Consider the following 12,062-nt stretch of genomic DNA (forward strand, 5'->3'; position numbering starts at 1 on the left):
AAGGCTGGCAGCCTGGGGTCCCTCTGGCCTCCCAGTCCCTGGGCTGCCAACACAGAGGGACTCTTTCTTTGTTTTCTTCTCCCTTTTATTGTCCTTCCTGGGGCCTGTTCTCTGCCCTTCTGCTTCTTCCCTGGCGAGCTGGCAGAGGCTGCCTCAAGCTCCAGTGCCCTCCGTGATTAGCTGCTGCCAGGAAGGGAAGCACGACTGCAGCTTTAATTAAATGATAAGGGCAGAGCCCCGGAAGTGGGGAGATAAGTGCAGTGGTGTCTGCCACCACACTTGCCCAGGCTCTTTCTAATTAGCTTTGAGAAGCTCTAGAGAGGAGGATTAACCCTTGGAGGGAGGCTGGATGGAGCGGTGGCCTGCAGCACACGGAGGGTGCTGTGGCCATCCCGAGGGATGGGGGGCTGCAGTTCCCCTGGAAGTGTGTGTGAGATGTGGGCTGGAGGGGATCCCTCCGTGTGCCCCCCCGAGCCCTGTGTCCTGAGCAGGGGGGAGAGGTCAGGGAGGATTAGACCCCAGCCTTTCACAGGCTCGGGCACAGGGCAGAGCTGAAGGATTAGGTGCCCAGGTTCTTTCTGTAAGAAGCATTTGCTGCTCTAACTCACCCCATGGGTGTGGGGTGAGTGTCCCCAGCCCCGGGAGCAGAGACAGGAGTGCAGGGCACAATCCTGCCATGGGTCACATGTCCAGTCCCCTCCAGAACCACCACGTGTCTCAGGGATGCTCTGAGAGGGGGGGACTTGGGCAGATGGGGTAAGAGGAGCACTGTATGTCACCAACCCATAATGACACGGACCAGGAGCTCTCCAGGAGCTGGTGGCACAACCCGTCACTCACCCAGATGCAGCTGGAGAGTCAATTATGCTGGAGGGCTGGGCGAGGGCTCCTCAGCTGTGGCACCGTGTCACTGTGTCAGTGGGTGGCCAGAGCTCTCAGTGGCACAGGTGACACTCTCCCCAGTGTCCTGGCGCCTTCGGGCCACCCCCTTCCCATCAGCTGACAGCATACTGGCACCCTGAGCATGCCAGCCAGCCCTGGGACAGGCATTCCTGTGTCCCCAGAGAGCCTCTGGCTGGAGACTGGGACAGGTCATCCCCACAGAGCCAGGCTGGGACCCCCACTGGGAGGAATCCTGTGCGCTGGAGGCATCCATCAGCAAAGGCAAGGTGGGGATGTGGAAGGAGCAATTGTGGAGGGATTTGGGCAGCAGGAATGCGCATACAAGGCATGCATGAGCTGGCAGCCCTCGGGAAGAGCAGGTGCTGGTGATAGTATTTACATAACCATCATTAGCCCTTGCAAGACAGACTCAAAAGCCCTCTGTGTGCTCCCACCTGTCCCTTTTCCACGGGCAGGGGGGGAAGAAGGGCAGTTCCACTGACTCCTTGTCAGGACCTTTGTGTGCTTCTAAAGGTACCACAGGAGTTGTTACTCGCCTGGGCTGCATGCTGCAGTGAGGAGGGGAGATGGTTTGGTTACTGCACACTTTGGTTTGCAGTAACCTTTCTGTCTGTTGCTGTCATGACAAGTTCTTGGTTGACCAGAGTGTTTGGATATAAGGAGTTCATTTAGGAGCTGGTTTTCTTTGTTTTATTTGTGAGTGAAGAAGATTGCCCAGCAATGCTCATCACCCAATCTCAGTTTCAGTTGCTGGAAGTTTTAACTGCAAAGACCCAATTTTTCCTAGTGGACATGTGCCACATACCAAATATTTTGAAAAGTGCCAGTTAAATCTGCCCAGATATTTCACTTCCAAAAGGAGGTAGGAAAGGAAATTGCTGGTTTTTCCTCATTAGGAAAACAACCCCCCTAGCCTCCAGCCCCTCCTTTAGAGGAGCAATTTTCTGTGATCTCTTGACCCTTTCTTTGTACCTTCCCCAATTTCTGCAGCCTCTGGGGGGGAGTCTCACTGAGAAAGCATCTCCTTCCTGAAAAGCCTGTTATATCTCCAGGTGATTTGTCCTCTCTGTGGGAGGCACAAAGTGTGGGAGGCACAAAGGGACCCCTAGGAAAGTATTTCCCACCAGAGTGTAACTCTGGTCTGCCTCATGAAGCAGGCTTCCATGAAGTGAATTAAGACTGTATGGACAATCCTAATTTTGGCATTTCCTAACCTTTAACCCTGTAATCCTATTAAGGTACTTCTTAACATAATTATTCAGTAGTTTAATGTATTAATTCTGCTTTTTATAGTCCAGTGAAGGTTGAAGCCCCACTGTGCCAGGGTAGAAGATCATGTAAGTGGCACCACAAGCACAAAATCTGTTATAGGAGGATTAAATTTGTTTTGCTGAGTATCACAGGGATTGCAGTGAAGCTGGAGGGCAGGTGGGGGTTTTGGAAGTCCTGTGGGTACCACAGTGTGTTGCTGAGCCTTGTGAGCCCTTCCTTATCCCTGCAGGGACACGGTCAGTGTCCAGAAACATCCATCTGAGAGCTCTGCCTCCCGTTGCTGTGGTGATGTGGCCGCTGTCACACAGCCGCCTGTGGTGTAACTGCAGCAGGAAGGTGGTTCCTGATGCTCCAGCTCCGGCAACCACGGGAAGAACATGTCCCCTGGGAGCCCGGGCTCAGGCCCTTGCTGCTGACAAAGTGCTCCAGCACTACCTGTGCCAGTGCTGCTGAGGCTGGTGGGTGCATCTGTCCACATTCATTACGTGCTGGTTCTGCTGGGATACCCTTGGCAGGAGCTGTGAAGTCGTTTGCTACGGAGCTGCAGCTCGTGAGTGTGTTGTAATGCACTCCAGAGGCCATGGCTCGATCCGTGCGCACATCTGGGGGCTGACAGGCCATTAACTTCAGAGCGAGCTGTCTGTGCTGCTCTGTAGCTACTATTGTTTAGCAAGACGGGAGAGATGCTCAGTGCTGTAAGGTCTGGGGGAGATGGCTCTGTGTGTTACATCTCACGACTTCAGTGCTGAGGAGAGATCCATCTGCGTGCTGGCACCAGCCCGAGGATGCTCCAGTATTTATTGGAAGAGCGAGTGTTGCTCATTATTGCCCCGAGAGCTGTAGGTGTGGCGTGGAGCTGCAGTCACCACCTTTATGGGCAGTGGCAGGTCGGTCTCTGGTACCAGGAGCCATCTGTCTGCGAGCTGTAGTGACGGTGGTAAGTTTGGAAAGCCATCTGTCTGGGTGTTGTAGTGCTAGAATTGGTCCCCGAAGCCGTCTGTCTGGGTGTTGTAGTGCTAGGAGTGGTCCTGCAAACCGTCTGCCTGGGTGGGGAGGATGATGTGAGCTCAGACGAGGAGAAACAGGGGCTGACGTGGACTGCAGGGAGCTCTCCGCCTGTGCTTTCAGCTCCCAGTGTTTCTGTGCTCATCGATCTCTGGAGCATTGCTGTGGGAATGGGCAGCGCTCCAGCAGCCTCCCCCAAGGCCTGGAAAGTGGAATCGGTGTTGTGCTCGTGCTGCTCTGGAGGTGGAGAGCTCTGGGCACATCCACATGGGAGGTGGGAATCTGGAGGCTGAGATGGGCTGAGGAGCTGTGGGAGGCACCCTGTGTCCAAAGGCTGTCCCTCCATGTCCTGAGGTATCGCTGGCCGGGCCAGGGAGGGGATTGTCCCACTCTGCTCTGCCCTGGGGCAGCCTCACCTCAGTACTGGGGCAGTTTGGAGGGACGCAATGTCAGATAGACTTAAAGCTGTTAAAGAGGGACACGAGGATCTGGAGGGGCCAAATGAGGAGTGTCTGAGCTTTGCAAAGGAGGTCATGGCCCCACAGCCCCTACAGCACAGCTCCCCTCTCCCAAAAGCACTTGAAAGGGGAAGATGTGTTGGGAAGGAGCAACAAGCTGAGCCAGGTGGGGCTGGACTGTTGAGCATCTCCTGCTGCCAGTGTGGCAGGGGGCTCCTCCAGGCTACTGGGTCTGGCATGGAGAGGGGTAAATAAAGGGGTGGGATAATGCAGGGCATTTATTCCAGCAGTGTTGGGATGCACAATGGGATAGGATAAGATAGGGTAGGGTAGGATAAGATTAGGATAGGATAGGATAGGATAGGATAGGATAGGATAGGATAGGATAGGATAGGATAGGATAGGATAGGATAGGATAGGGTAGGGTAGGGTAGGGTAGGGTAGGGTAGGGTAGGGTAGGGTAGGGTAGCAATGGAGCTGCTGGTATAAGGAAATGGGATGTTGGGACACACTATCCAACATCAGGGTGTAGTGAGAAGGGAGCAGACCAGAGGCAGTGGTGCCTGGAGGAAGCAGCTCTGCAGGGGAGTGGTATCTGGAGGAAACAGCGCTGTAAAACATGGCACCTGGAGGAAATGGCACCAGTGGAGCGGCAGTGCCTGCAGGGAACGCAGCAGCGGGGGGAGGCAATACCTGGAGGGAGCAGCAGCTCAGAATGTGGCACCTGGAGCACGTGGCACCATGGGGGACCAGCACCTGTAGGCGGCAGCGCCGTGGGGGAACGGCGCTCCCCAGGAATGGCGCTGCAGGGGGAATGGCACCTGTGGGGAGCAGCGCCACGGGAGAGGGGCACCTTCGGTGGGGGACAGCATCTGTGGGGGATACCTGTAGGGAGTGGCGCTGCAGGGGAGTGGCACCTGTGGGGAATGTTGGCATGGGAGAATGGGATCTGTCAGCAGTGGGGCCTGTGGGGAGCAGCATTCTGGGGAGCCTGGAGGGAGCGATGGCACGGGAGAACTGCACCAGGAAGGGGAGCAGGGAATGGTGCCCACTCCCAGGAGCTGTGCTGTGGGAAGGGAGTTGTAGGAAAGAGCGGTACCAGGGAGACTGTTCCCACTGCACAGAGAGAGGGACAGTGCAGCTGGGGTGTGATGTCAGGGCAGATCACCACCATAGGGGTGACCACGTGGGCCCAGCGTGGTCTGCAGAGCTCCAAGGGCTCAGAGTGGGAGAAGGGGTGTTTCCAGGTGCCCACAGCAGGAAAATGAGGTGGCAAAGCTGCCTCTACTGGAAACACAGCATCCTTCCTTGGCTGAAAGACAGACCTTTGAAAGGGACACCTGGGACACTTGAAAGGAACACCTTGGACATTTGAAAGGAACATCTTGCACCTCAGTTTGCACTGTGGGCCATCCTCCATCCTTCTACTTGCCAGGGTAGCAGAGGTACAGGGCTTTTGGGCTCTGCTTTTGGGGTAGAGTGGTTAAAATTAGTGGCTGATGTTCTCCCCAGGTAGGGAAGGTGAGACTTTCTGATCTAATGCTTTGGGAAAACATTCTGCTTTGCCTCTGAGCTGCTCTCCCCACACTCATATCCCCCATTTCTCCATGTCACCAAACCTCTCTAGTCTCTCCTAGCATGCTGTGCTTCCCTCCTCCTCCTCTTTCCAGGCTTCTCTGCATCCTCTGCCTTGCTCTGCTCTGTCGCAGCCCCACTGCCTCCCCTCCCAGAGCTGCTCCACCACATTCCCTCCCCTGCAAGGTCTGGCCTCCTGTTCTGCATCAATCCTGCTCCCCCTGACAGTGCCTGTGTCTGAAGACAAGGGAGAACCAAAGCAGGCTGTGGATGGTTGCAGATGGTGGCATAAAAAATGTGCTTAGGGCTGTCTCTCAGCCTCTGCTTGAAGCCACCTGGCTTGGAGTGGGCAAGGGAACCTCTGCAAGGCTCCTGCAGGAGAGGGAAGTGCCTGCTTTTGCCCATCCCTCACAGTGCTCCAGTGCACTGCTGAAATCCCCCCTGAAGAGCAATAATGTCACTAGAGGAGCCCTTGCAAACAGCTGCAACAGGATGTGTTCCTGCCCTGGGTGAGGAGAGAGAGAGAGAAATAATTAGCAGCAGCACCAATATATGCCTCTTCCCGGAGGAACCAGCCTGGCACGGTCTCCTTCACAAAGAGCAGAGGTGCCCTGGATGGCAGGAGATGGGAACAGCCACGAGAGCAGTGCCACGGCTCCAGAGGGCCTCCCCTCCTCCAGCCAGAGAGAGAGGGCCCAGGGTGCGTCCTGATGTAAAACCCCAACCGTGCCCCCTTTCCATCTGCAGAAATCAAAGGTATCCCACTTTTCCTACCCTGGATTCATCCCTACGAATGTGCTGAGGAGAGCACCGGGAGGCACCTGACAAGCGGATGGGTGCCAGAGCAATGCAAATGCTGTAGGAAGGGGGGAGCCAGAAGGCTGTGAGGATGCCCAGCCAATCACACGGCCCTCCTGGCTGGGGAGTGCAACCTTCTGACTTGGAATGAGGACAGCACAGGATGGGCCAGCCCTGGGAGCCAGCAAAGCTCAGGAAAACATGGCAGCTGCACGGACACAGCTTTACTTTAAGAAGCCAGGATGCCGTGATGCTGGAGAGGGCATGGCCATCCTCTTCATCACCTGGGAACTTTGACAGATTTCAGGGGTTCAGAGGCACAAAACTGCATTTCTGGGGTGGAGAAGGGATCTGAAATCCCGAGTACCCTTTGTACAGTGACGTCGGCACCTCACCACCCCACAGGGCATCCAAGGTCAGCACTCTGTGGGCAAAATTTCCACCAAAGAAAGATTCCTGCTTGTGTGTGGTGGCACATCAGAGTCTGAACCACCAGCATGTGCTGAGAATTAGGCCATAGGGTCGTGTTTGCCCTAAATCACAGCTATTCAGGAATTACACCCTGCCTCGTTCCAGGGCTCTCAAAGCAGAGCTCATGGTGCATAATACTCCCTCCAGCAGCTCCAGTGCCAACATCCCACTGAAAACAAGGGGACAACGCTGGAAAAAAGCTTTAGTGCCAGAAACAGACAATGGCAAAACCAGAATAAAAGCCCCTGAACACAGCGTTCCTGCTTGATCCTGCCATTTCTAAGCTGCCGCTGGCAAGAGGAAATTGCCAAGGCTTTGTTCACTGCAGAGGTGGCTTTTATTTTGGTCCTGCCAGTCCCTTCTGTGGGCTCAGCAAAGCACCTTCTGCCAGAGGAAGAAGGGATGGCACCCATCCCTTCCCTGCCCTTGGAGCCCAAGGCATTTCTGGGAGAGAAATGATGTCTAGTAGGAAAGTTGGTGAGAGAGATGGCGATATTTCCTCTTGGGCAGAAGTGGAAGACAACGTAAAGTGACCTCAAACTGACGAAGACGTTGTGTTGTCCTGAGAGGAAGACCTGATGGATCATCTCGGACTCAGGCTCTGTTCTCTGCTTTGACTCGTACAGAGTAGAGACAAAAACCAAGCTGTCGTGCCTCTGGTTTCATCTCTTGCTTTCCAGCTGCAGCTGGGAGAGAGAAACGAGGCAGCTCCACGAGAAATAGGACACTTGGTCTGTGGCCAGCCCTGAGGATGACCCCAAAGACATGCACTGCCAAGCTCTGCTCTCGTGCTGCCCCGTGCTGGTGCCTTATCCCCTGTGATGCTTTGAGCTCCTGCTTTTGTCCCCACAGTGTGAGCATGGCTGTCCCCTGCGCTCGAGGTCACTGTCCTGTTGCTGGTGTGTGAGCATGTTGGCACGTCCCACGGGGCTGTGTCCGAGTGTGTGTTGTGGTGGAATGCACAGCCCCTCTGCACACCTGTACTTGGGGTGCCACAAGCCAGGTGGCTTCAAGCTCTACCTCAGGATCATGTGTGAGGCCAGTGGACTCCAGGAAGGCTTAGGATAAGGCTGGAGAAACTAGTGAGTGATGAGCAGTGATGGCCAAGCAGCCTCAGGGAGGCTGGAGCAGGGCCAGGAGAGGCCAAGGGACTCCTGAAGGCAGTGGGGACCAGGGGGATGCTCCGGGAGTCGGGCTGGCACAGGGTCAGGGTCCAGGAGGATCCTGTGGGGGGTGTGGAGGTGGGAGCTATGCACTGATGTGACCCTCTCGTCCTTTTTCTGCTCCTCATTAGAGTCCCCTGAGCGGAGCAGGCTGTGAAGGGGGTCTGCGCTGAGGTATGTCCGTATGGCTTCTGCCAGGATATCACAGCTTCCGTGGGTGCCAGGGAATGGGCTACAGGAGGCGGCTCCCAGCACGGGGGCCAGAGCCTCTGCAGGAACCAGGGCAAAAATCTGGGGTGCCTCAGTCCCCAGAGGAGCTGAGAATTTGGGATGAAGTCGCTGGGGCCTGTTTTAGGGCAAGATGTGCTCACACACTGGTTTGCTGGTAACTTTGCCCCTTCTTCTGTTCCCTTGTCACTTTTAACCCTTGTCAAGCATTCCCAGCATTGTGTGGAGCCTTCTCCTGCAGAGTCCTTCCCTGAATTCCGGGGCTGCCTGTGTGTGAAAGCTGTGCCAGGGTGACATGGGGACATCTGTGTCTGAGAGTCCCGAACTGGAGGCGGGAGGGAGTGTTGACGAAGGCAGAACCCCCAGCATGGTGCTCTGGTTTCCTTCTTCCCAGGGCTGAGGCAGTGCCAGTGGGTCTGTCTTTTTTTTGGAGAAGGGAACTGTGTGTACCAGTGTGTGTGTCTGGTGGGAAGGGGGATGCCCTGTATGCCTCAGGTCCCAGAGCTCCTCAGCAGCTCCCTCTATCAGTCTTTATCAGTGAGGTAGTGAGCTCCTGGGTGGAGAGAGGGAGAAGACTTCTGGGAACCACAAGGGACATCTGCAAGTCTCAATGTCATGAACAGCCCCCCCTTTCACTCCAGCATCAGCACCAGGCTTGATCTGCCCGCAGATGCTTGTGGTAGCAGTGATGTGTCCCAGGCAGCAGCAGGGCACTGTGTTGTGTCCCAAACTGGGGAAGAAGCCAAGGAATGGCTTTTGTCTGGGATGGATCTTGGAGGGACACACTTCTACATGGAAATGCCTAGTTTTGGCTTCTGAAAACTTGTGACAGGTACTCTTTGTGTCAAGGGCACATGGCCAAGGCTCGAGAAGACCTTGTAGTGCCTGGGGGAGGAGGTGGCTGGTATGTGAGGACACCAGATCATGAAGTGGTGTAACTTGTGGTCAGTGTCCCGTGTGTGCCAGGAGCAGGGAGCTATTGGTGCCCTCACATACCAGGCTCCTCCAGGGGCAGGTGCTTGATGCACAGAGAGGCTTGGGAACAGGTTGTCACAGCATGTCCAGCCTCTCTGGAGGTGGGCATGGGTTTGCCTACGTGTGCTTTGCTGTGCTCAAGGATTTCAGGCTCCGCAGGAGACCAGAAGATGCCTCAGGACTTCTGGCTGAGCTTGCGGCTCCTGCTGATGGGTGCCTGGGGAGGCTGGCAGATGGCCTGGCATGACTGATGTGAGCAGGACATGGCTGCCCAAGGATCCTGCTCAGGAAACACGGTTGTGCCTTAGGGTGGTGAAGAGCTGGGCTGTGTTTAGGGCAGTTCCATCTCTGCACAGTGAAGCCATTGGCGGTGCCCAAAGGTGCTGGACCAAGGGAGTTCCTGGAGCCTTGCAGGGTCCAGGTGGTGCCCACAGCTGTGGGATCACAGGTCTGGTGGCAGCGTGTCCCTTGCTGTGCAGATCCAGGCTGTGGAGCACTTCCTGTGCCATCCTTGTCTCCAAAGGGGTGGGCTTAGTGAGCTCTGCCTTGTGCTCTGCCCCTCATTTCTCTGCATGGACCTGTGCAGGGTGATCCTTTGTCCAGGGGAAGCTGGAACCTCAGATGGGAGCCTTGGGTTCCCCTCCCAGCTCTGCTTTGCTCCCCGGGTGTCTGTGGGTCCAGCTCTGTGGGTGGCTGCCGGTCCAGCTGTTCCCTCCCACTGCTGGAGGGTGAGGGTAGGACGGAGACACCCGATCTCTTCTGCTCGTCCCTGTGCTCTGTCCTGGCATCCTGAGCTGGTGGCACCCGGGTGTGTAACGATGCTCTCCCTTCCTTCCCCGCAGATCTCCGGCCTCTGCCCGATGTAGCCATGACTGGGACCTGCACCCGGGAGTGCACAGAGTTCGGCCACTCCGACACCTGCTGGATGCCCGGCCAGTCCTCCCCCAGCCGCAGGCCCAAGAACGCCCTCAAACTCTCCACTTTTGTGCCTTACCAAGACAGAGGGAGTCAAGAGCAAGTCGGGAATGGCAGCCCCAGACTCTCAGAAGAGCGCAGCACCAAAATGGCCAACCTCCGCCTGCTCCCCACGTACAGTGCCTTCTCCAATAGTAGCCATGAGCCCTGCAAGGACTCTCCCATGGAGGAAATTCCTCTCACCCAGACCTCGGACTTCCAGCCAGCCACCACCCCCTCGGCCCAGACCACCAAGAGGGAGATCTACCTGTGAGGCTGGGCGTGAGGGGCAGGGAGCAGCCGCGCTTCTGAGGCCAGTGTCCAGAGGAACGTTTAAACCTTCAATGCTTTATGGCTCCGGCCGCTCCTCCAGGCAGTGGGCTCTGCGGAGAGCAGGGCGGGGCGAGGCAGGGATGAGAGCAGCGCCTTTTTAACCCGCTGTTTCCTGGGGCTGGGGGTGGGTGGGAAGGCTGAAAAGCATCTGAAACCCGATTCCCGAGCACTTGCGGGTGCATGTCTCCGAACTGCTGCGTCGCCAGGGAGGGCTGGGCAGGCTCCTGGTGCGGAGGGCACGGCTGGGGAGAAGGGCTTAGTTACCAAAGGTCCACGCAGAGCTGGTGGAGTTCCTGGGGCATAGGACGAGGGGTGTCCCCGCACACGGGGAGCGAGCTGCCTGTCTCTTTGCTGTAGACTCCTGTAAATACGAATCTTAGGAATGACATTCAAGTCCTGCCTGATCAAAACTTTTTCTTGTCCTTGAAACAAAAAAAGACGTTTAAACAAACAAACAAACAAAACACACACACAAAAAAGAGGAAAAACAACAAAAAAAAAAAAAAAAAAAAAAGGAAAAAGAAAAACAAACCACAGGGAGCAAGTTCCAGCTTGGAATGGTTTGCTGCGTGGAAGAGCCCCTGGGAGCGCAGCGTCCAGCCCGCACTCATGTTCTATATTGTAAATAGAGATGTGACCAGTCCCTGAAACAACAGCTGGGGAGCTGGAGGAGAGGGGCAGCATCCCTGCCGGACTGTAGGGACTTTGCTATTTTTCAGCCTGGATCTCTTTCTGAGCGTTGTCACTGTGCCCACAAGCTGCAGGGTCCCTAGGGACTGCCCGGTGCCATAGGTGGGGTCTGCTTTTGAGGGGTGGGGGGTTCCCTGGTGGTGGCCAGGCGCCTGGCAGGTGGAGGAGGGATGGGGAGGGACCTCCCCCAGTGAAGGGACCGGCTGGGTCCAGGGAGGGGATATCCCAGTGCAGGGACCGGCTGGGTCCGGAGAAGCCCTCAGTCCCACTCTGCTGGCAGGGAGGTCATTGCCGGCTGTGGTGTCTCAGCCCATCGCCTCGTGCCTCCTCGGGGCAGGGAATGCCCATGAGGTGGCTGTGCCATGCCCTGGACCTCCGTCCCATCCGCCTGTAAAGCCACCATTGCCTTTGTGAGGAGGAGCTTTGTCTCAGGGTCACACCGGGGGCCACCGAGCCCCTGCCCACTGGACTCCCGCTGCCCTTAGGCCACAGGGCCACTCTCACGGGGTCCAACTTTCTCTTCCATTGTCAAAGGTCCACCGATCTCCCCGGCAGGTCCCTGCTGCCCTGGAATCCTCAACTCCCTTGCAGGGTACCCAGCCAGGGCAACGCTGCGTGGGCAGCGGGGAGAGGACCCTCTGTCCCTCAAGGGACATCCCAGAGGAGGCGCCTGGGCACTCTCTCTGCTCCCTTGGGAGCTGGGGCACGGTACTGTTTTTGGGGGCTCCACGTGCACCCCTGGCAGGAGGGGTCCGGGCTACCCGCGCCTCATTCCTGGGTAGCCGTTCCCGGCCCTCCCCCGCCGGGACGCGGGGAGGGGCTGTGCTGCACCATAGTTCTTCCCGTACTCGCGCGTCTTCATCTCTGGCATCTTCCTTAGGGAGCGGGCCCAGCAGTAACTGCAGGATGGTCCTCCCCGTGGTGGCTCATCCTCGGACCACGCAGTCCATCACCGCGGGGCTCCGCCGGCACAGGGACACCCCGGGGGCTGCGGGTCAGGGACTGCCCTGCCATAGCTGTAGTGCCTGTCGGGGTGCAGCGCGCCGGGGCCCCCCTGCCCAGCCTCCTCCCTCCCTCCAGCATCCTTCTCTGAGCAGCTCCTCTCCCTCCGCGGTGGCAGGACGCGGCCAGCTCGCGGGTGCGGCTCCCGGTGGCCTTAGGGGACACGGTGAAAGCCGAGCCCGGGTGACAAAAGGAAGGGCGGCAGAAGGCGCCTGTTCGCCCCCGTTCCCTCGTC

General features: G+C 57.1%; 1 protein-coding gene across 3 annotated transcripts in view; it reads left to right on the forward strand.

The window, feature by feature from the left end:
* PCDH1 (protocadherin 1) overlaps positions 1-10,607 on the forward strand; it is a 55,768-nt gene extending 45,161 nt beyond the window's left edge. For 2 of the 3 annotated variants that reach the window (XM_027900565.1, XM_027900564.1), the window contains exon 5: positions 9,691-10,607. In XM_027900565.1, the coding sequence (XP_027756366.1) occupies positions 9,691-10,076 (386 nt within the window). In that variant the 3' untranslated portion in view covers positions 10,077-10,607. Of the gene's footprint in view, positions 1-7,776; positions 7,820-9,690 lie in introns of all 3 variants that reach the window. The other variant, XM_027900567.1, reaches the window with a different exon arrangement.
* The last annotated feature ends 1,455 nt before the right edge of the window (positions 10,608-12,062 follow it).

Source organism: Empidonax traillii, unplaced genomic scaffold (genome assembly GCF_003031625.1).
Source record: "Empidonax traillii isolate 1590-97213 ecotype Southwest subspecies unplaced genomic scaffold, ASM303162v1 scaffold740:size344948, whole genome shotgun sequence".
NCBI classification, from domain to species: Eukaryota; Metazoa; Chordata; class Aves; order Passeriformes; family Tyrannidae; genus Empidonax; species Empidonax traillii.